This window comes from Phragmites australis, chromosome 20 (genome assembly GCF_958298935.1).
Source record: "Phragmites australis chromosome 20, lpPhrAust1.1, whole genome shotgun sequence".
Taxonomy (NCBI): domain Eukaryota; kingdom Viridiplantae; phylum Streptophyta; class Magnoliopsida; order Poales; family Poaceae; genus Phragmites; species Phragmites australis.
The window spans coordinates 18,418,195-18,442,926 of record NC_084940.1 but is presented as its reverse complement, the minus strand read 5'-3'; the positions used below and the strand labels follow the sequence as shown (position 1 = coordinate 18,442,926).

General features: G+C 48.2%; 1 protein-coding gene across 1 annotated transcript; it reads left to right on the top strand.

Annotated features, from left to right (window-relative positions):
* Nucleotides 1–453: 453 nt before the first annotated feature.
* LOC133901513 (uncharacterized) lies at nt 454–21,583 on the top strand. Its single transcript, XM_062342863.1, has 11 exons — nt 454–1,626; nt 1,666–1,816; nt 2,291–2,649; nt 2,704–2,709; nt 3,031–3,283; nt 3,707–4,360; nt 4,475–5,261; nt 5,415–5,763; nt 10,092–10,371; nt 10,453–10,721; nt 21,506–21,583. Exons 1-11 carry the CDS (start codon nt 454–456, stop codon nt 21,581–21,583), a joined length of 4,359 nt encoding a protein of 1,452 aa, XP_062198847.1.
* The last annotated feature ends 3,149 nt before the right edge of the window (nt 21,584–24,732 follow it).

Below are 24,732 nucleotides of genomic sequence, written 5' to 3'. Positions count from 1 at the left end.
AAAATAGAGAGACAAAAAAAAAAGATCCTGAAAAAAAAAAAAAGAGAAGCAATTCAGTAAAGAAAAATATAGAAGAAACAAATGAGCTTTGGCAAGAGTAAGAAGTTTGAGCTGCAGTTCTGTTGGTGAAAGTTGTGTCTTTCTATTCATTTTGTTCACCCTTCTGCATCCCTGTCCATTTCTTTTCTCTTCCTTCTTAATCAGCAACTTAGACTTGTGCTTTGTTGGATTATTATTCGATTTTGCATCCCTACATTCAGCTTGCAGTCCACTAAATTTCACCCCACCAAGCCACACTCAAAGCATCAGCGAGCTGTACACCGTCGTCTCTGGGACAATCGTTCTTCCATTACTACTTGCTGCCACGGTTCTCACTTTCTCAGGGAGACAAAGAATTTGTTTGTAAGTGGTGAGGGAGTGTTCCACATATAATTTTTTTTTTCCTACACTAACATGGGAGACCAAGGTGGGTCTGTTTCTGCTGCAGAGTTTCAGGAAATGCGCGAACAAATGCGCCAATTGACACAACAGCTACAAGCACTGCAAAATAATCTGCGCCATGCACCACATATGGAGGATGAAAATGATGACGGAGAACATGTAGAGGACGATGATCCTGCTGCTTTGGAGGCTGAGGCTGCACGTCTTCGGGCTGAGGCCGCACGTCGTGCCGCTGCAGGAGGCGGTGGCCGTGGACGTGGTGCTGGTGGTGGTCGTGGTGCTGGGTTCGGTCGTGCACGTCGTGTTCCTATTATTGGGGCTGCAGCTTTTGATGGTGATGCTGATTTTGGATATCAAGAGGACCATCACGCAGGCCACCATGGTCACCGTGGTGGTTACGATGATCGTGGAGGTGGTCACTTTGGTGCTTTTGGTGACCATCAATTTGGTGGTAATTATGGATATCGTGATAGGCGTCGCGGTGACCCAGACCGCCGCCGAGATGAAGATGGTTTGGGTAAAGTTAAAGTATCCATACCTGCATTTAACGGAAAAGAAAATGCTGATTCTTATTATGAGTGGGAGACAAAGGTGGAACAAATATTTGATTTGTATGAGTACCCTGCTGAGAAGAAGGCAAAGCTGGCAGCACTTGAATTCAAAGGTTATGCCATCACGTGGTGGAATCAAGTCCGTGTAGAATACCATCGTGTGGGACATGATCGTATCACTTGGGAAGACATGAAGAGGGAAATGAGACGTCGTTTTGTTCCTGCATATTATTCTCGTGACTTACATTTACGACTGAAACGTCTTGTGCAAGGTGATCGCAGCGTTGATGAGTATTTTCAAGAAATGGAAATGTGCCTCCTTCGCACAGGTATCACTGAGGATGAGGAATCCATGATGGCTCGTTTTTTGGTTGGCCTAAATAAGCCAATTGCTAACAAAGTGGACATGACCAGCTATACCAATCTCACGGAGTTGGTACATTTTGCAAAAAGGGCAGAACGCCAACTTGCTGAATCTTATAAGACTCGTGTTTTTCCAGCTGCTAACAATACTACCCCTTGGCGTCATCCACAACAGCAAGGTTCAGGTTCAAACACACCTTCCTCGCGAACACCTTTCACACCTCGTGCCGCTTCTACACCAACAAAACGGAATGAGGTAAAAGAAAAAAATGTTGGCTCCAATCAGATCTCCTCTACTGCTCCAGCTAAGAAGACAAGTAAAATTGAATGTTTTAAGTGTGGTGGTCATGGGCATAAGCAAGCAGAATGCCCCAATCGACGTGTTATTTTAGCACTTGCAGATGGTTCTTATGATTCACAAAGTGAGGAGGAGGATGGCAACCATGACACAGATCCACAGGATGGCAATTTGGAAACTTTTGAATACGAAGCAGAGGATGGTGAATGTGAATTGGGACTGAATTGTTTAGCACTAAAGCATGTTCATCTTATTAGTGAGAACGACATGACACAAACCATTGGTCCTAGCTCTATGGAGGAAATTACTTGTGCTGATTTTGATGATCTGCTTGCTGATTTTGATGATTTGGACACTCATATTTCTCCACGAGAAGATATCCACAGTGAGCCTGCTACTGATCCTCCCAAGAGTACTTTTATCACCTTATTGGCTGCTCCCTGTCACAATTTTAGTAGCCAACAGGGCACTACTCTAGATGCTGCACCATATCAAGTAGTCCCTGAAGTCATTTGTGCTCCAGAATCTGGCCCTGAACTGCCATTATTTCCATTGGCAGATGATAAGTCAAACGCCTCAGAGCCCAATTATCAATCGCTGCAACCTAAATATTTATCATCTAATTTTGGTTCACTACATCATTCTTTGGTGGTACGTCGTGTTCTTTCAACACAATTCGTTGCAGCTGAACAAGGGCAGCGCCATAACTTGTTTCAATCACGGTGCAAAGTCAAAGGACAGGTTTGCCGGTTCATAATTGATGGTGGGAGCTGTAACAATATTGTTAGTGCCATGCTTGTTGAAAAGCTTGGTTTACAAACACGCCGGCACCCACATCCGTACCATATGCAATGGTTGAATAATTCTGGAACCGTGAAGGTATCCTCCATGGTCAGGTTATCATTCTCTATTGGTGACTATCATGATGAGGTGGATTGTGACATTGTCCCAATGCAAGCATGCCACTTACTTTTGGGTCGTCCATGGCAATTTGATGTCGATTCTGTGCACTTTGGTCGCTCAAACAAGTACTCGTTTATTCACAAAGAGAAGAAGGTGGCCCTTGTCCCATTAACTCCTGAAGATATACATGCTTCTGATGTTGCTCGCATGAAAAGAGAGGAGAGTGAGAAAAGAAAAATGAGTGAGCCACACAATAATAGTAAGGGAGAGAATCCTACACCATCCCATTCCATAAAGCCCACTGAAAATAAAAGAGGGCCACAACATACTGAGTGTTTATTGGTGAGCAAGAGTGATTTGCGAGAAGTGAGAAACACAAAAGCCCCATTTTTTGTGCTGCTGCACAAGGATGTTTTGGTTTCCACTAACAGCTCACCTTCCACATTGCCAAGTGTTGTTCTTGATTTATTGCAGGACTTTGAGGATGTGTTTCCGGATGAGGTACCAGCTGGCCTTCCTCCAATACGTGGAATTGAGCACCAAATTGATTTGGTACCTGGTGCTTCCCTTCCAAATCGCCCAGCATACCGTACAAACCCCGATGAAACAAAAGAAATTCAGCGACAGGTAAAAGAACTTTTGGACAAAGGGTACGTTCGAGAATCTCTATCTCCTTGTGCTGTTCCAGTACTTTTGGTCCCTAAGAAAGATGGTTCTTGGCGCATGTGTGTTGACTGTCGGGCTATCAATGCTATAACTATTAGATATCGTCACCCTATTCCTCGACTTGATGATATGTTAGATGAATTATGTGGCTCAGTTATTTTCACCAAAATTGATCTACGTAGCGGCTACCATCAAATTCGCATGAAAATTGGTGATGAATGGAAGACAGCTTTTAAGACAAAATTTGGTTTATATGAATGGCTTGTGATGCCCTTTGGGTTAACAAATGCTCCTTCTACTTTTATGCGTTTAATGAATCATGTTTTGAGGGCGTTTATTGGCAAGTTTGTAGTTGTATATTTTGATGATATCTTGATCTATAGCAAATCTTTTGATGAGCATATCAATCATATCCGCCAAGTACTTGCTGTTTTGAGAGCTGAAAGGTTGTACGGGAATATTGATAAGTGCACTTTTTGCACAGATCGTGTTGTTTTTCTTGGTTTTGTTGTGACTGCGCAGGGCATCCAAGTTGATGAAGAGAAGATCAAAGCGATAAAGGACTGGCCTACACCCAAAAATGTGAGCCAAGTTCGAAGTTTCCATGGGCTTGCAGGTTTTTATCGCAGATTTGTCAAAGATTTTAGCACAATAGCTGCACCATTGAACAATTTGACAAAGAAGGACGTTCCATTCAAGTGGGGAGCTGAACAGGACCGAGCCTTCGAAGAGCTCAAAAGAAAACTTTGTGAAGCACCACTGCTACAACTACCAAATTTTGGTAAGACATTTGAAGTTGAGTGTGATGCAAGTGGTATTGGCATTGGGGGTGTGCTAATTCAAGAGGGTAAACCCATTGCTTACTTTTCTGAAAAATTAAATGGTCCACATCTGAACTACTCTGTCTATGACAAAGAGCTTTATGCCTTAGTTCGAGTTTTAGAAACATGGCAGCATTACTTATTTCCTAAGGAGTTTGTCATACACTCTGATCATGAAGCTTTAAAATATCTCAAAAGTCAAGGTAAGCTGAACCGCAGGCATGCAAAATGGATTGAGTTCATTGAAACATTTCCATATGTTGTAAAGCATAAGAAAGGTAAAGATAATATTGTTGCAGATGCTTTGTCGAGAAGATGTGCATTGGTTACTCAACTTGATGCAAAGGTTCTTGGTTTGGAATCAATTAAAACACTTTATTCTACTGACTCAGATTTTAAAGAAGCTTTCTCTAAGTGTGTAGCTGGAAAAGGTTGGGAAAAATTCTATGTGCACGATGGATTGTTATTTCGAACTAACAAGCTATGCATCCCAGCTTGCTCTGTTCGACATGTTCTTTTGCAGGAGGCACATGCTGGTGGCTTGGCTGGCCATTTTGGTGTGAAGAAGACCCTAGACATGCTTGCTGACCACTTCTTTTGGCCACATATGAGACGTGATGTCCAGCGACATGTTGAGCGTTGCATAACATGCTTGAAAGCTAAGTCCCGCCTTAATCCACATGGTTTATACATTCCATTACCAATTCCAAAAGTACCTTGGGAAGATATATCCATGGATTTTATTTTGGGGTTACCACGGTCTCAGAGGGGGAGCGATTCCATTTTTGTTGTTGTTGATCGTTTCTCTAAGATGGCACATTTTATTCCATGTCATAAGAACGATGATGCTTCACATGTTGCTGATTTATTTTTCAGAGAAATAGTTCGTTTACATGGAGTGCCCAAGACTATTGTTTCAGATCGGGATGCCAAATTTCTTAGCTACTTTTGGAAGACATTGTGGGGTAAACTTGGCACCAAATTGTTATTTTCTACCACTTGTCACCCGCAAACAGATGGCCAAACTGAGGTTGTCAACCGTACTCTATCAACAATGTTGCGGGCTGTGCTAAAAAAGAATTTGAAGATGTGGGAACAATGTCTCCCACATGTCGAGTTTGCTTATAACAGGGCAGTACATTCAACAACAAATTTTTGTCCTTTTGAAATTGTTTATGGTTTTAAGCCACATACACCCATGGATCTTTTGCCCTTACCATTGCAGGAACAAGTTAATTTAGACGCTATCACGAGAACAGAATTGATTAAAAGATTACATGAGGACACACGGAGGAATATTGAGAAGAAATCTACTCAGTATGCCAAGCAAGCAAATAAGGGTAAGAAAAAAGTTCTTTTCCAACCAGGTGATCTAGTGTGGCTACATTTGCCCAAGGATCGTTTTCCTCAGCAGTGCAAGAGTAAGTTATCACCTCGAGGAGATGGTCCATTCAAGGTTCTTGCAAAGATAAATGATAATGCTTACAAACTAGAGCTCCCTTCTGAATATTCCAATGTGAGTGCAACATTCAATGTCAAAGACTTGCTTCCATTTGTCGGTGAGTCTGAGTCGAGGACGACTCCTTCTCAAGAGGGGGAGGCTGATGAGGTCGTCCCTAGCATCGACAATAATATTATTAAGAATAAGGATGCAACTAATATTGTTGGTCCAGTTACACGAAAGCGGGCTAAACAATTAGAGAAGGAAATTCATTCCCAGGTGAATGCTAACCTTATTGTAATCAATGACAATATTTCAAATCATTCGATGCTTCCAAGTTGTTGTTTGAACATTCTTAGGAACGATGGCATATGCGCAAGAGCATGAGATGATGATGGTTTTTGTCCTCCAACAGTGTGGTGATCAGCTGGTTTGATGAGGGCATATTAAAGTACAGATCATAGAGGAATAATGATAGGTGAAAGCTATCCCTAAATATCAATTACTATTTCTATATACAATTATTATACCACACCCTACATGCTAATTGCAGGAAGTAGATGTTTGGACGTACTAGAGAGAATAAAGGGAAGAAGAACCATTGAGCATGGACCTTAATTACTTTGTGATGACATCAGCAACAAGACTAGCGGCCAGCCCTTTACTTCTCACGTCCACAAGCAAGCAAGGAAGCACAAGAGCCATCCAAAATAAGAGAAGTTAGAGGAAAACTATTCAGCTTCCATGTAATTATTTTATTGTGTGAACTGAACACAACCATTATCTCTATATGTATCCACGCACTAGAGGGGAGGGGGGACTTTTTGGCTGCCATTTTCAGAACACTCATCATTGAGATAATATACGTGAGTCTTGAGAGGCTTACAAACTTGTTCTTTCGATTCCTGAGGGAGTTGTAGAACGCCGAACTGCAGTTCACCCAGTTCGTGCCTTCACGTCTATACGGCGTGATTGCGTGGTCTGGTTTTGTCGGTACGTGGAAGGGCGATTGTCTCGGTTGTTCGTCGCGTGTGCAAGATCTCGCGGTGTGCAGCCTCGTCGTCAGGTCACGCAACGATATTTATCAAGTTAGTGTGAGGATCCTTCGAGAAGATCGGGCCACAAAAGTCGCTCTCGTGTAATCTGTACACGTGTGCGCATCAGCTGGACATTCTGGGTCCATTCCCCCGAGCAATCGGGGGCTATGAGTACCTCTACGTCGCCATCGACAAGTTCACCAAGTGGCCGGAGGCGGTTCCAGTCGTCAAGGTGACCAAGAACACGGTGCTCCAGTTCATCCGCGATATCACCAGTCGCTTTGGTGCCCCGAACCGAATCATCACCGACAATGGCACTCAGTTCACAAGTGTCCTATTCGGGGACTACTATGAGGATCTCGGCATCAAGCTCTGCTTCGCCTCCGTCGCTCACCCTCGGAGCAATGGGCAGGTCGAGCGCGCCAACGCGGAGATACTGAAGGGACTCAAAACCCGAACCTACAACGTGCTCGCAAAGCACGGGAAAGGGTGGATCGACGAGCTGCTTGCCGTGCTATGGGCCAATCGGACCACGCCGAGTCGCGCTACCGGGGAGACTCCTTTCATCCTTGTGTACGGCGCTGAGGCGGTCCTCCCCTCCGAGCTTACTCTAGGCTCCCCTCGGGTGCATGCCTACTCTGAAGGCGAACAGGAACAGCAAAGGCGCGACGACGTCGACTATTTGGAAGAGCGCCGCGGCGTGTCGCCGTCCGAGCAGCCCGCTACCAGCAAAGCCTGCGGCGCTACCATCAACGTCACATCCGGGCCCGGTCTCTCGAGGTGGGGGATCTAGTTCTCTGACACGTCCAATCGCGCGAAGGAAGGAACAAACTGTCCCCTATGTGGGAGGGCCCCTTTACCGTGATCGGTGTCCCGCGAGAAGGCTCCTTCCGGTTGGCTGCAGAGGATGGGCAGCCGCTCCCCAACGCGTGGAACATCGAGCACCTGCGCAAGTTCTTCCCGTAGATGTCCATGTTTGCAGGCTCAGGTCAACCAGGCCGGGGGCTTCCCCCCGCCCAAGTTGACCGGGGGCTACCACTAACTGGGTAAGTCACCCAACCTTGTAAAAATTGTCAATACAATACATATATCAATGTGCTGTTCTTATGTCAAATTTCATTTTTTTGGATTCCATATGTTTAATCTGTCTGGTGAGATGCTCGATTGTGCGAGAAAAGTTTGCTCTCTCTTTTTCCCCGTTGATAAAAGAATCCCGATCGGTATGCGCACGGGCAGTTGCCACTGACTTACGTCTGTCGTGGTAGGCTGTTGTGTTCGGTGTCGTGGCAGTCTCCCGGGCATCATCGAGTCCCTGGGGTTCTCGGGTAATCCTATCACTCGAACTACTCGAGTAGTCCGGAGCCTAGGCCCCAGGGGCGGGCTGTCGGTGCTCGGTCTGGTCTGTCATACCCGGGCGCCACCGAACCATAGGACCTCTGGGTTATGCCTCTGCCTGTTTTGTCCGCCGGTCTGGGTATTCGAGAGGTCTCGGGTCGAAAACGAGAGCAGTCTATAATGAGTACCGCACTAACAGAGCGCACTAACAAAGAATTTTTCTATTTTTCTCAAGTCACAGATCGACAAGCAAAAGCAAAAGCAGCTCGACCACGAGGGCCTCAGTGCCCAGGTCGCTGCTCGGCCCTAGGGGTCCTCGGGTGGTCCTACTGCTCAGGCATGAGTGGTCGGGATCGCCCGATCCTGGGCCCCCCTTGCGCCCCCCAGTGCTCGGGCAACCAAGCCGTAGGAACCAAGTTCCCGGGCACCCCGAGCTCGGAGCGCATGCCTCTCCTGGATCAGTTGGCCGAAAAGCTGACAGCTGTCCGGTGAGTGGTTAAATTCACATGAATTTACATTCAGTAATATATTGTTCCTGAGTTGTCCTCGGGGCCCTCATATTCTAATCTGTTTGGCGAGATGGTCTCCTCGTGCACAAAACCCTGCCACGTGTCCGCTTTTCCCGGAATGACAGAACGAACAGTAGAAAGGTGTACCGTACGTGCGGCAATGTCTGACCGAAGTCTTTCATGGTGGTCGTGGTGTTCGGTCCGCTTAAAAGGCCCCGGCACTACCGAGCCTCTGGGGTTCTCGGGTTATCTCACTGCTCGAGCTGCTCGAGCGGTCGGGAGCCTAGACCCTGGGGGCGAGCTATCGGTGCTCGGTCCAGTCCGTCCTAGCCCGGGCACCACCAAACCGTGGGGACTCTTGGTCGCATTCCCGCCCGCACGTGTCTCCAGTCTACCTGTTTGAGTGGTCGCAGAGTGGGAAAGTGTTCACTGGTCATGGCGTGCTCCGTGCTGGATCGATCTATCTCCCGAGCAAGGAAGTTCGTGCCTTTGTCTTTTGACTTAGCCGTTGCGGACTCGCGAGGGCTCGGGGGCTGAACGCACAGAGAAGGCCTCACTGCTCGGGCGACGAGTGGTCGGGGCAACTTCATTCTCGGGGAGGGAAAGGTCGGGCTCGATCTGACTGAGTACTCCTCGGGGCATCAAGTGAAAAGAACAGAAACTTCATCAAGCACTCAGAAGAACACTGGAGTTGTGACCCCAAAGAAAGGCTTCCATTATATGCACAAGAAAGGACAGCTATTCTGAGGGATCACTCCCATATTTACATCCAGTCGAAGAAAAAGAAAATTACAAAAGCCTAATCTAAGTCGGAGCCCTCATCGCTGCTGCCCGGGTCCGGAGTCGGTGGCACCTCTCGCGTGAAGCAGGCCGCCACCTCGGTGGCGGCACCCCGAACTGCCTCCCGGGCGGCCTCCTCCTCGGCTTTGACCACCCCTTCCCGAGATGGTTCCAGCGGGAAGTTCGGGTCCCGGCTTCGGTAGCAGGCCAGGACATGCTCGGCCACCGCTTGGGCCAAGCCTCTCCCTTCCCGGGCGGCTAGCTCCTGGATGGCCTGGGGGAGAGCCTCGAGGCGTTGGCTGATTCTCTGTAAGCCAAGGGCGATGTGGCCGATGCCCGTCCCCTTCGCCTACACATGGACTCGCCCGAGCCCGGCCACCCTCACGGACCTCTGCGCTTGCCGAAGGATGTCTTCCATCATCAGCTTCACGTTGGCCCGTTCGGTCTTGGCGGTCTCGAGCTCCTCCGTCATGCTCTGCAGCCGCTCCTCGAGGCTCTGCCCCCCGGCGGCGCAGGTCGAGGCGGCGCCGGGCGCCTGGGCTTCAGCCTGCTTCACCCGCTCTGCAAGGGCAGAGAGGGCCTGCTCGCAGGCGGTCAGCTCTAACTCCCACTTGGCGGCCCGCTCCTCCCGAGCGGCTGAGGCCACCACCGCCTCGGCAGCCTCCGTCTCTCGGAGGATCAGTAGTTCCTCCCGGGATTCCATATCTGACGTCGTGATGCCGACGTCGGTCTCTCGGATCGCGACGTCCTCCTCCCGGCGCTGGAGTTCCTCCTCCCGGCGTTGGAGTTCGGCGCGGATCTAGTCAGCCTCACCTTTCTGGCGGGCCAAGTCAGCCTGGGAGGCCTCCACCGTCCTCTCGCGGGCCAGGACCGCCTCCTCCCACGCCTGCACCTGCCTCTCCCTCGAGAGTGCCTCGGCAGCCTGCTGCTGCGATGCCTTGGCCAGGCGGGCGGCTTCTTCCTGCTCCCGCACAGCCTCCGTGCGAATGCCCTCCAGGGCCTCCCGCTCCTCCTCCAGAGCATGCCGCTTGTTCTCATTGACAGCGCGCGCCGCAGCGACGCGAGCCTCAAAAAGGCGCCTGCCCTCAGCAAGCTGCTCCCTCTCCACGGCAAGGGCGGCGCGGCGCGGCTCGCCTCAAGCTACGTCATCTCCCCTGCCACGGCCGCCTCCAGCCGCCCGATCACCTCCTGGGCGCTCCCTAGCACGACTGGGAGGGGGTCGGCAGGCCGACTAGGCGACGGTTGGGCGCTGGGTCCCCTGCAAGCCTCCTCCGAGGGGCTCGGGGTCCCCAAAAACTGCCATGCAGGCACCGCCCATGACGAGGTCGTCGGCCCCACGCTCGACGCGCTCGAGGCGGGCTCAGCCGGCGCCGGTTGCTTGGGCGCGGCCGCTGCCACCCGCTCGGGGCTGGGCGGCGCCTGTGGCTCTGTCTCGGCCGGCGCGCTCAGTGGCTCCGGCTCCACTGGAGCGCTCGGCTCAGGCGCACTCGGCTCGGGGGCTGGAGCCAGCCTCGGCACCTCTGGCCGTCCTTGGTCTCCGGAGGCGCTCGTAGGTGGCCTGCAAAAGAAGAACGAGGTTAGTCTCCGAACTCACTCCGGGCAAGGCATGCTCAGTAAAAAGGGGGGAAAACTTACGCAGATTTGGGTCTTTGGTATTGCCACCTCGATTCCGGGATCCTGTACCCCGGGCCCGATGGCGTTGACCCGGAGTCCTCCCTCCTCCTCTTCCGCGGGAGGCTCTGCGGGGCCGCCGTGCGGTCTCCGGGCTCCAGACTAGGCCCAAGCAGATCAAGGTCTGGTTCCAAAACCGCAGATGCCGCCCCCGCCGACGGCCCCGCGCTGGGGAGCTCTGCCCGGCTCAGGTCGTCCACCCCGATCACCACCCAGAGCAGGCCCCTCAGCGTCGCTCTGTCCAGGTCCCACTTCGCGCCGATCTGGGTCCAGGTGATGTCCTGGGGGCCAGTGTACACCTAGCAGGGCCGAGCCCACTCCCGCAGAGGCACCAGGCGGCGGCGCAGGTAGTCCGCCACCACCATCACCAAAGTGAGCCCGGCCTGGCGTAGGAAGTCGATGCGCTCCAGGACCGGTGCCATCCGCGCGTCCGCCTACGGCGGCACCTCCCAGGTCACCTTCTGGGGTTCCACCGCCATCTCCGGCAAGGTCAGACGGTTGTGGGGGCTGACGTCGACGTAGAACCAGTCGCGCTGCCAGTCCTCCCACTTGCTCCGCAACACCTGGGGAATGTACTGCTCCCCCAGGCCGTCCTGCAGCCGAAAGTTGCAGCAACTGGCGACGTCCGCGGTGGAGAAGCCCCTCATCTTCCCTGCCGACCGCAGCACGAAGAAGTGCCGAAAGAGCGTCAGTGACGGCGGCACCCCCACGAACATCTCGCAGAGGTGGGCGAGGACCGCCAGGATGACGACGGAGTTGGGGCTGAGGTGCACCACCTGGATCCTGAACGTGTCAAGGACCTGAACGAAGAACATCGAAAACGGCGGCACCAGCCCGGCCGCCACGAAGGAAGTGAAGAGGATGATGTGCCCCGGCCAGTCCGTCGCCGGCGGGAAGCTCGCCGGCGTCACCACCGAGGCCCCCCGCTGGCCCTCGGGCACCATCAGCTTCCGCACCTTGTCCGCTGCCTCCTCGTTCACAAGCCAGGACTCCAGCAGCACGCTGTCAGGAGTCTTGTCGCGGCGGCTTCCTCTTGCTCTCGACATCTTATCAGGGTGGGGGATGATCTGGATGGTGGGGGAAGAGGGGTGCTCTGATCGCCTAAGGAAGGTTTAGGGCTCAGGAGCGCAAGGAAGACGAAGGCTTGTTCGCAAAGATGGCGTAAAGAGGGGGGCGGTTCGCTCCCCTCCTCCTTTTATACCCTAGGAAAATTCAAACGTCGCCTGCCGCGGCACGCTCGGCGGGACGGTTTCCTCGGCCAGTGCAACCACCAGGCGAATCTCCCTCGGGCCGTGCGGGTGTCAGCAGTTGCCAGGCGTATTTTCCTCGATTTGCGCGGTTGCCACGCGCGCCGCCTTCCTCTTTATCACGCACCACCCGTCCCGTTATCACACGCCTCGGGAGTCGGTTGGACGCGCGTCCGTTCGGCTCCCCGTTGGGCCGTACCAGAAGCCCGGACCGGAAGGGCCAGTATCTAAGAGCGCGCCGCGTGGCGTCAGTACTGGCTTCAGCCTTGTTGATGACGAAGGGCCCATCCACAGTCTGTGGGCCATAGCCTGCCAATGGGCCCGGGGGCTGCTGTCGGTGAATCAGGAACCGGGGGTCCCCGAACCCCGAGGCCAGGCCAGCAATCCACCATGTGGAGCCATCCCGCGGAGTTTCCTCCACGAGGTAAAAAAGATTAATTCCCGGGAGAGGGCGCTTGGGGCCACAGTCAGTGGTCCCCGAGTACCCAAGTTCCCCGATGATCTGCGAAGTCTAAGTGCCGGGAAGAAAGTGCTCGGGGAGGTATACGGTGACCCCCGAGCACCCGAGTCCCCCGACGATCAGGAAAGCTAAGTACCGGGAGAAGTATGCCCGGGGCCGCGAGTGGTGGCCCCCTGGGCACCCAAGTACCCCGAGGACCCACTGAAGGAAGTTCCAGGAGAGAGTGCTCGGGGTTGCGAGCAGCAGCCCCCGAGCACTCGGTCCCCCGAAGGTCCGTACAAGCGTGCCCGGGAGAGAGTGCTCGGGGAGGCGAACGGTAGCCCCCGAGCACTCGGTTCCCCGAGGACCAAGGAAGGGCATTCTCGTGAGAGAGTGCTCGGGGAGGTGAACAGTGACCCCCGAGCACTCGGTTCCCCGACGACTCAGAGGGCCTCCTGACAGTGGCCCCCGCAGGGGTCCACTGATGAGGTGTCAGCCAGTCAAAGGCCCAAGGCCGCATTTAAAGAGCGCGCGTGGCTTGTCACCTCCACATTCTGGCAGAAGAGCGTGGGGTCATTAAATGGACGGGTCACATCCCATGCCATCCGGCCCGTCTCGGGATAACGTCGTGAGGGCCGAGGCATTCCGTCTGCTGCACTGCTGTGGCAGGAGAACAAGACAGGACGGGCACGCTGGGCCGCTCTGCGGGTGCCCAGTGGGCCCTCTCCACGGCGCCCGTTACCAGGGCATTTATGGTGACGAATGACCGGTCGTGGGGCGTATTTTTCACCCCCGGTCACTTCGCACAAAGGCTATGATGACGCCCTTTCCATTTATGGTACCTTGGAACTCGTGCCCTCTCGTTCGAGGCATGCCGCTGCCGACGGGTATTTAAAGCAGCCGGCAGCACGGACAAAGAAAAAGGAAGAAAAAAGGTTGGAAAATCCCAGAAGAAGTAAGTAGCAAAGAGAAGAGAAGATTGAGAGCACCCAAAGCCAACAGATACGCGCAGACCGAAGAACAAGGAGCCTCAGGCTCTAGGATAGACAAACATTCTTGTAACCACTAACATCCTTGAGGGACATTCTCAGGGCATTTATAGTATCCATACAGGAGTAGGGTGTTACGCCTCCGTGCGGCCCGAACCTGTCTAAACACCAGCGCATTTACTCTGTTCCGCACTAGATCGTTCCACCTCGCCGGCCATCGCATTTATACCCATTTATTTCTCCGACGAACATATTCAGGATCATCCCTCCAGCCGAATCTCTAAAAAGGGGTCCCTCAGGATCCCTGCGACAGGAGTTAACCCTTCGACAACATCCAATATTTATATTTTTGCTGCAACATGGGCACTTAGCTAGTTGTTCTCTTAAGTAGTAGTGGAAAGTGGAAACAAGAAATACCGCATAGGTTGTCCCAAAATTTGGCACAGTTTAGACCTATCCAAATGGGCCTGTCGGGTCAGCCTAGCACGAGCCCGACAGGCTTGATTAGTTAAACGGGTCATGTCGTGTCGGCCCACATGTTGAGCCCTTGGCGCATGGCACGGCCTATCAGCCATCGTGCTATGTTAGGTCAGCCCAGGCACGGTTACGACACGATGGGCACAGTGGAGGCACGGCGCATCGCCAGCCCGACGGGCACGGTGAAGGCAAGACGCACCGCCGGCCAGGCAGGCACGATGGAGGCATGGTCGGCCCGACAACACTCCGAAAATAAAAAATAACTAAAAAATCAAAAAATAGATAAAGTAGATAAAAATGAGCATTATTGATTAGTTGCCTTATTAAAAACCTTTCTACTAAAAGGAAAAAAGAGTACAACCTTTGCTCTGAAAATTACATGGTTTCTTTAGAAACCCTAGAATTTTACTTGCAATATTTAATATGCTTCCTCAAGTGTCCTGTTCTATTTATAGACCAGGCACCTAATTCATGGCTGCATATATTACACTTAACAAATTTTACCTGTTCCCCGTTAATTTCTCTAAAGACCTTTCCAAAATGTTGCCACACCCATGACCATGCAAGCGAGTTCTCGGCGTCTTGATCCATGAATAGAAATAAGGAATTATTTTTGTTGAAGTGGGCAAGTGGCTTTGTTGTACACTTGGAGGGAGTTTGGGACAGTGGCTCTGTGCATGGCTCATGGATATTTATAGGCCAAGATGAGAGATTGAGAGGTGGATTGCGGGTCCAAGTCATTTTTGAAAAAATAAATAAAAACCATGAAAAATAAAAAATCAGAAATAATAGGGACACATAATTAATTCTAAAAATGAGCTTTATTGATAGGTTTTCTCATTAAAACATTTCTAGCAAAGGAAAAAAGAGTACAACCTAGCTCAAAAAATTGAAAATTACATGTTCTCATCAACATCTAGATACAAATTTTCGAATGAAGCTTTTTAAGCCCAGTGTTCTCTGCAGTGCATTGCATTCATGCTTCAGCTTGTTCATAGTCTTTTACTATGGTGAGCATTTCCACCATCTCACTTGACAGACTTGTTCTTCTCTCCTTGATTATCCTTTCAATAAGACTGAAGGCAGCCTCAGAATAAACTGTAGATATGGGAACTGTTAACAAATCTCGTGCTAATAGTGAAAGCACTGCATAATTCATCTTGTACTCATACCACCTGCAGTATGTTGAAGTTTTCTTGTTCATGGCTGCTAATGTCGTTGTCGATAAAGGTAATTAGCTCCCCTCTGGATATTGGAATTTCGACACTCGTAGACGATCATGACAAAGAGTCTGGACTTCTTGATGAAGAACCTCCACCAAATATTTTTTCCCCATATTGTCGTCTTCTTACTTGTTATGGGTGCTAGTGGAGGTCGTTGCAGGCAAACTCCGTCATACTTTATTTCATATTTATTATCACGTCCCAAAATTGTAATCACATAATTAAGTCTAATTATGCGTCCTTAAAGCCATGATTAGTTCTGAGGCAATTTATTTTGAAATGCTAGTGCAATTCGTTTAAAGTCACCCAGATGAGAGAAAGAAATTTAGGAGAGAAAAGAATATAATTCGCAGTTAAAATGACTCTTTCTCTAGCATGTGGGCTCCACCGGAGTGGGCCTACCACCCCTCTCTCTCCCTCATGGGCAGCAACTGCCCTACCCACCCCCTCACTCCCTCACTCCTATGCCCTCACTCCCACCCGAGCAAGCAAGGGGAGCAGCCCACTCTCCCTCTCCTCTCAAGCTCTCTCTCTCTCTTTCTCCCTCAAATCCACCCTCAAGAACTTGGATTCGAGGTGAGTATGTGGTATCCACGCGATCTCTAGCACATGAGCTTCCCATCCCTCCAATTTTTTTGCTGTTTTCCGAAGGATTCAAGTCAATTTTGACTCATTTTGGTGTTTAGGGTTGAAACACGAGGAACACCGGATTTCTTCGTCTCGAGCGATTTCCTCTATTTCCTTCATCACCCAATGGTCACCAACCTTCACAACTACCGTGGGTAAGTCCCTTAGGCTTCCCTCAGCATGAATACGTAATTTTGTTGGTCAATTTCGAGTTAGAGTGAAGTTATAGGGTTCTTGAGCTTTGGAGCAAAATGAGGATTTAGATGAGATTTGAGTTAGGAATCAAGTTGCTAGGTTGGTGAGTAAGTTCTATACTCTATGAACTATCTCAAACATGTCTCCCTTTGGTTTGGAGAAGCTCGCAAAATCAAATTGGCCATTTTCCCCACAAAGAAATGCTTTCTGTAGAACTCCAAAGACTCCAAAATATTGTCCGAAGACTCTGCAGTCGCTATTTATCAGGCTTTTGTTTTGTGCTGATAGCTTGTAAAATTTATAATCAATTCTTCGTAGCTCCAAAAATTATGAAACAATTTTTTTTTCATAATAACCTCCTTTACGTATTAAAAATATCCCCATTCATCTAATAGTTAACTAACTTTCTGATATAAATTAATTAAGTTAAGGCTTCATTAATTCACCGTCAATTCTTTACAAGTCCGAAATTGGTGAATCCAATTTTGCTAGTCCTCTTATGACTTTTTCTAGCTAGGAAAAATGTTCATGCATTATAAAGCCTACTTTTCATGACATTTATTTATATGTATATGGTGGCATACATCGTTACACTTCATTCATGCTCATCATTGCGCGTGTTCTTGTTTAGTGAACGAAGAACCGGCGCATGACCCGACCGTGGTTGAAGGTGACACCAATCTACTGGAAATCTACGAGTGTTGCGTGGGTAGCATAAAGCGGTCACCTGAGCAGCAAGGCAAGCATCTAAGTATATTTCTCCCATTACCTTAGATCATATGTGTCTAATGTGATAAATTACGTTTATGTATGTTATGCATGAGTTCGAGTCAATGTTGGGTTTATGATACGTAGAACCTATGTTGATACACTAATTCTCCTATCTTGATTAATTGTTGATCTGGATCCTTGTAGCCTTGATTTAATATGGTGTTGTCTAACTTAAAATGTTACTTGTGGTGCTTAGCAAGTGCTTAGGTTCTTGGTAGAAGTCGAGCGGTGAAATGTTTCATCGTTCGTGAACATAGGCTTTAATTACTTGCATAATGATCACAATGATGGTTTGTTTGTATTGGTTGGATGAGTGGTGAGGATGAGAGAAGATGTGGGCGGTGTTAGGGGTGTTTCTCCTACCCTGATGTGGAGTTCTCCTAGGTAGGTCGGGAGAGGAACCAGGACACCGTAGGCCGCTTGTATCATTTAAGCACCGATTATTGTTACAGTTAGCTTTAACACTTTTCGTGCTTACTACATGTCGCATATGGGAATGATAAGCCGATTACCTTTGTAGCTATGGCTTTTTGGCCTACGGGTCAATGGTGTCGGGCATGAGGCCGGTTAGGATATCCAGTTTGCTTTGGGAGTAGTTTTGGATGACCTCCGCACCTATCGGCGTATGTTCAAATGGTCGGGGCTTATTGAAAAAGGTTGACATGAGTACCCCTTGTATGGACCTGTGTGGTCATGCAAGCTATATGGTCCTCAAGTCGTGTAGGTAAAGAACTACCCCTGCAAGGTGTAAAAACATTTCAAAATGCCACGCTCTCGGTCATTAGCATGCTTTTGTCCATTTGCAGCAGTCATAGAGTTACGAATCTGGATTGGTATGGTTGAGATGTTGAGATAGTTCGATATAGATGTTACTACTATGGTTCCATTTACGTTATGTTCAGTTGATGTTTATGGGCTAGTTTGTTACTTTGGTCTAGTATAGATGCTCACACATGTTTATATCAAAATTGCATTCGTATATGAAGTTTACTTAACCATGTGGCCTTTTTTTTACTAATATCCAAATGCATAATCCTTGGAGTTCTGCTATTTATAAGTGCCCCTTCATGGATTAAGTCTTGCGAGTACCTTGGTACTCACGCTGCTATTTCAGGTGCTACCGGTGAGGAGGAGTTGGTTTTTGGCTACTTCACGCCTGCCGAGGGTGGTAGCGGGCATGAGTAGTGCATCCTACTCTGTTAGCGTGCTTTTGTGATCGAACCTAAGGGCATATGGCTCCATCCTTCTTTTGTTGTATAGTTTTAGTCTTCCGTTGCTTAGTTTATTTTGTTGGTTAGGAGTTGAGCTGGTCTTAGTCTCCTCCTAGCTCTCTTTTGCTGTAAATTGTAATAACTTGTTGCATACTTAAGAACTTGTAAGATAATGTTAATTATTTGCTCTTTCTTAAGGTGTGTTGTGATGTATATGTTGGAAAGGCATGTGTTCTGATCTTGCGCACAAAACATGTTCCGAAACTACCAGGATGATATTCTGGTTAATCATCGAGGTTGTGATTATGAATAATAATCCTCCTGGTGATTAATTAGAATATTATCTGGATGGTTCTTCACAGTATGGCATCAGAGCTTGGTTTAATGAAGAAGCCTAAAATGCTTAGAATGTAAGTTAGCAAGTGTGTCAAACCCACTAAAGCAACCCACTAAATTTTCTTTTATGCCTCCTCATGATTAATATGTATGAACTTGCTATACGATGCCCCTAAGTGTAACGTATGCTTGAGTGATGCACTTGAATTGTTTGTTTATGCATTGTGTGGTTTTCTCATTGTGATGCATTTGTTAATTATGTTGCATCGACGCATCCCGATAGCGACAAGTATCGGGGACTCAACCGGTGCAACTTCTTCTTTCTTGCGCAAAGGGTGATATTTACGATGTTTGTGACCTTGGTGACTCCCCACAAGCATCGAACATGCACTTTGGTTATGGGAGACATGCGTCCAAGAAAGAAACGTGTAGATAAGGGTCAAGCATACTTTCTTGTTCCATTGTTCATTTCACACCATACCTTTTGAGCATGCATTTTTGTTTATCAAGATCTAAGTCTAAATTTTTTCCCAAAATGCGGACTCTCCGCAAAAGTTGTGGACACTCTGCATTTTTGTGGACAATCCGAAGATTTTTGCGGACTATGTACCTATCAGAATATAAAATTATGCTATTTAATGGGATCCAAGCGAATGGTATCTGGCTAATGCTAGTATTCTATGTCGGAGTTCAACCTTTCCCTTTTTCATCTTATCGTTAAAACAGGATGAGAACTTGCGGCAGTTTGGGTGAGCTTCCTGAGGCCTCGAATGAGAACAACCCTCTGTCACTTTCACCGTCGAGCATGGTGGATGTGCTAATGCACATTGAGTAGAACCACCAGGCTCAGATAGCACTTCTCGAGGCTCTCGTGTGCAACATAGTCTCTCATGGAGGAGGTGGGGTTGGGCGCCGGGATGACTTCTCTGATTTTCTATAGACTCAGTCGCCCACATTCTCGCAGGCTAAAGATCCTCTGGATGCCGACCACTAGCTCCGGACTATCGAGAAAAAGCTTGCTCTCCTCAGGTGTGAATACCACGAGAAGGCGCTCTTCGCTGCCCATCAACACCAAGGTGCAACAGGCGTGTGGTGGTCCAACTTCTTGGCTATGCACCCCTCCAATAACTGGGTGTCTTGCGCGGAGTTCTACCAGGCATTCCATGACTTCCACATTCTTGAGGGCCTTATGGAGATCAAGAGGCGGGAGTTTATGGACCTCAAGCAAGGAGGTAGATTGGTGATGGAGTATGTGCAGGTGTTCAACCACCTTAGATAGTACGCTCAGGATGAGGTCAGCACCGATGAGCGGAAGCAATACCGCTTTGTGAACGGCCTCAACTCTAAGATGCAAGACCGGCTATCAGTGCATGAGTTAGCTGACTTCAACAAGCTAGTGAGCACCTCCCTCACGGTTGAGTTCAAGTTGAAGAACCACCAGGAGGAGAAGAAGCGTAGGAAGGTCTCATCACCCTCCATGGGCGGGAGTTCTCAACGCACAATGATGGAGAGTCAACCTCCTCCAATGCATGTGATGACTTTGGCTGCTCTACGACCAATATGGATAGTGCGATGCCCATCTTTCTCCGCTCAACAAGGACAGCCTCCAAGACCCACAGTTTCGCAGGAAAGTGTGACAGGTGGCCCCGGCGGCCCGTGTTACAACTGTGACCGTGTTGGCCACTATGCACATGATTGCCCTTACCCAAAGCCAGGAGCAGTGGTGACTGCTCTAAAGCTGCCACCCACTCAACCCGCTCCACAATCCTCCCGGCTACACACGTCCCCAAGCGTGCCCAAGTGCATTAAACCACCGCCGAGGGTGTTTGAGAGGACAACAACGTGCTCATCGGTACGCTTTTTGTGAATTCTCACATCGTTGTTGTTCTTTTTTATTCGTATGCCGCCAAATGAGTTGGTAGAATTAAAGAAACAAATTCAAGAATTGCTTGTGAAGGGTTTCATTCATCTGAGCTCCTGACCTTGGGGATGCTCAGTACTCTTTGTGAAGAAGAAGGACAGCACCTTACGGATGTGTGTTGATTATCGTCCCCTCAATGCTATCATGATCAAGAACAAGTATCCACTCCCTCGGATTGATATACTATTCAATCAATTGACTAGTGCCCAAGTGTTCTCCAAAATTGACTTGAGGCTGGCTTACCACCAAATCAAGATCCGACCGGAGGATATTCTGAAGATGGCTTTTTCGACTCGTTACGGGCTTTATGAGTTCACCATCATGTCTTTTGGCTTGACAAATGCATCGGCATTCTTCATGTATTTGATGAACACAGTCTTCATGGAGGAATTCGACAAGTTTATCATTATGTTCACTGATGATATTCTCATCTACTCCAAGACTGAAGAAGAACATTCTGAGCATCTCTGTGTTGTTCTTGGCCAACTTCGAGATCACCATCACTATGCCAAGTTTAGCAAATGCGAGTTCTAGCTCAAGGAAGTTGCTTTTCTGGGTCATGTCTCATTGGGAAACAGTGTTGCAGTTGGCCCGAGCAAGGTGCAGGATGTGCTCAATTGGGTGCAGCCCAAGAATGTCACTAACATCTGCAGTTTTCTCAGACTTACGGGTAATTACCACTGGTTCATCGAGAATTTCACAAAAATTGGAAGTCCATGACTGAGCTATTGAAGCAAGGAAGTGTGTTTGAGTGGTCGAGTGAATGTGAGTCAGCTTTCTAGACTTTGAAGAAACTACTCACGACCGCTCCTGTTCTGGCTCAGCCTAAAGTGGACAAGGGTTTTGACATTTATTGTGATGCTTCCCGCATAGGCCTCGAATGTGTTCTCATGCAAGAAGGCCGTGTGGTTGCATATGCTTCACACCAATTGAAGCAACACGAGGAAAACTATCCTACTTGTGATCTAGAGCTTACAGCACTTGTGCATGCTCTAAAGATTTGGCACCATTATCTGCTGGGGAATCTATGCCGTATCTATACGGATGACAAAAGCCTTACATATATCTTTACCCAGGTGGATTTGAACATGAGGCAGCGAAGATGACTTGAATTGATCAAAGACTATGAGCTGGAAGTTCATTATCATCCCGGCAAGGTGAATGTGGTCGCTGATGCCTTAAGTCAAAAGGCTCAATGCAATTGCCTTGTGGTCAAGCCCGAAAATGTCACACTTTGTGATGAATTATGCCAGCTTGGACTTGAAATGGTTTCGGATGGTCTTCTTGCTAACCTGGAGATCAAGTCCACCCTTCTGGATGAAATCAAGTAAGCTCAGAAAGGTCATAAGGGCATGGCCTGAATTAGAGACAAGATGAAGGAAGGCAAGGCCACATGTTTTTCTGAGGACAATCAAGGTGTCCTATGGTTTGGGAACCAGCTAGTGGTTCCAAAAGTTGAGGCATTGAGGAAGAAGATTCTGGATAAAGCTCGTGATTCTTTGCTATCCATCCATCACGGGAGTACTAAGATGTACCAGAACCTAAAGTCCAGATTCTGGTGGACTCGCATGAAGCGTGAAATTGCCCGATATGTTGCTGAAAGTGATGTTTGGTGGAGAGTGAAGGCCAAACATCTCAAGCCGACTAGTATGCTCCAACCTTTACCTATTCCCTCCTGCAAGTCGGAAGAGATCGGCATGGATTTCATTACCGGATTACCGAAGACTTTTAAAGGCTATGACTCGATTTGGGTCATTGTGGACCGGTTGACCACATCAGTTCATTTCTTACCCATCAAGACCACACACTCAGTCAAGAAATATGCAGAGTTGTATCTCACTCAGATTGTTTGCCTCCATGGAATTCCAAAGAAAATCATCTCTGATCGAGGCACTCAGTTCACTTCTCATTTCTGGAGGAGTCTTCATGAGGAAATGGGAACCGAGCTCTTCCATAGTACCGCATACCATGATCAGACCGATGGTCAAACTGAATGGGTGAATCAAATCCTAGAAGATATGCTCCGAGCTTGTGTGCTCACGTATGATAAGTGGGAAATCTGCTTGCCGTTCGCCGAATTCTCATACAACAATAGCTATCAATCAAGTATTGAGATGTCATCACTTGAAGCTCTCTATGGCCAAAGATGTCGAACCCCCCCCCCCCCTGAATTGGTCTGAATCCGATGAAAGAGCTTTTCTAGGCCTGGATTTGGTCAAAAAGGCAGAAGAGAATGTTCTAATAGTTCAGAAGTGTCTTCTCACGGTACAATCACGACAGAAGAACTATATGGGTCGTCACCACCGAGATCTTGAATTCACCATTGGAGACTTCTCAAGGTGTCTCCACTCAAAGGGGTTCGCTGCTCTCAAATCAGAGGAAAGCTAGTGCCTGGATACGTGGGACCATTCCAAATTGTTGCCCGACGAGAGGTAGCATATCAGTTGGACTTGCCTTCATCCCTCTCCGCTGTTCACAATGTCTTCGACGTGTCGCAACTAAAGAAATGTTTCGAGTCCCGACCGAAGTCATTGAGGTGGAAAATCATGAATTGCAACCAGATCTTTCTTATTGCGAGTATCGATCCGCATCCTTGATGAAGCCAAATGGAAGACACGATGCAAATCAATTAAGTTCCTCAAGATTCAAGGGAGTATTCACTCCTAGGATGAATCCACGTTGGAGAGTGAAGATCAGCTTCATGCCGATTATCCTGAGTTCTTATCCAACCTGTGACTGTTACTTTAGTATTATTCATCACAACGTGGCAAGTGGATATTCCTCGAATCTTTCCGTTACTGCACAAAACATGAAGTTCCTAGAGTCACCGTACTCTTCCTCAACTCGTACCGAATCTCGGGACGAGATTCTTTTATGAGGGGAGGTTTGTCACGTCCCGAAACTGTAATCACGTAATTAAGTCTAATTATGCATCATTAGTGCCATGATTAGTTCTGAGGTAATTTATTTTGGAATGCTAGTGCAATTCATTTAAAGTCACTTAAATGAGAGAAAGAAATTTGGGAGAGAAAAGAATATAATTCACAATTAAAATGGACTCTTTCTCTACCATGTGGGCCCCACCAGAGTGGGCCAACCACCCCTCTCTCTCCCCCATGGGCAACAGCTGGTCGAGGATTACGTGGCGCTGCTCGTAGACCTTTGTATCCAATGCAATGTCCTTCTCTTCAGGTGTAAACCTTAGCAAAATAAATATACAACATTTAGGTAGTATAAAATTCTCATAATTATTAAAGTTTAACTCAGTAAGAAGCAAGTTCACCTCATGTTGTATCTTTTTGGCACGGCTTCGTGTAATCGGCCCTTGGACTAGGGGTGAAACATCTTGGTTTACATGACTGGTTGGGATGTCAGCATCATCCTCCCCCTCTTGAAAAGGAGTCATCCTTGACTTTGACTCATCTTCATCGATGAAGGGTGACAAATCAGTGACATTGAATGTTGTGATTACACCATATTCTTCAGGAAGCGCAATCTTGTAAGCATTGTCATTGACATTGGCTAAGACTTCGAATGGTCCATCTGCTCGAGGCATCAACTTGGATTTATGCTTGTCTGGAAAGCGTTCCTTGCGTAGATGTACCCAAACCAGATCACTCGTCTCAAAAGTCAGATTCCTGCGATGCTTGTTGGCCTTCGCAGCATAGCATTTTGTTTTCTTCTTAATTTTTTCCTTAGTCTTTTCATGTATTTTCTTGACATATGCAGCACACCTTGAGGCTTCCATGTTACTCCTTTCCTGCAATGGTAGAGGCAGCGAATCGATAGGAGCAATCGGTTTGAATCCATATACAATTTCAAATGGACACATGTTGGTGATAGACTGTACTACCCTGTTATAAGAAAATTCCACATGTGGTAAGCATTCTTCCCACTCTTTTAAATTCTTCTTGATCATCGTTCGCAGTAGCATTGAAAGTGTTCTATTCACCACCTCAGTTTGCCCATCCATTTGTGGGTGACATGTTGTGGAAAACAACAACTTTGTTCCAAGTTTTGTCCACAACGTCTTCCAAAAGTAGCTCAAAAATTTCATGTCACAATCTGAAACAATTGTCTTTGGCATCCCATGTAATCTCACAATTTCCCTGAAAAATAGATTTGCTATATGGGAAGCTTTTATGACATGGTATAAAATGAGCCATCTTTGAGAATCTATCAACAGCAACAAAAACGGAATCCCTTCCCCTCTTAGTTCTAGGTAATCCCAACACAAAATCCATACTTATGTCCTCTCAAGGAACACTCGGAACAAAAAGTGGTATATATAGACCATGGGGGTTCAGTTTTAACTTAGCATTGTGGCATGTGACGCAGCGCTGCACAAATCTCTCAACATCTCTTTTCATCTTTGGCCAATAGAAATGGTCGGCTAGCAGCTCATAGGTCTTATCACGTCCAAAGTGACCCATCAATCCACCAGCATGTGCTTCCTACAACAACAAGAGTCTAACCGAAG

Bases quoted from the DNA above. Each gene is read 5' to 3' on its own strand.
- LOC133901513 (XM_062342863.1), top strand. From the start codon at position 454: ATGGGAGACCAAGGTGGGTCTGTTTCTGCTGCAGAGTTTCAGGAAATG. The intron at 1,817-2,290 runs ATGGCAATTTGG...TTGGTTCACTAC, and splicing joins CCATGACACAGATCCACAGG to ATCATTCTTTGGTGGTACGT. The intron at 10,372-10,452 runs GCCGACTAGGCG...ACTGCCATGCAG, and splicing joins GACTGGGAGGGGGTCGGCAG to GCACCGCCCATGACGAGGTC.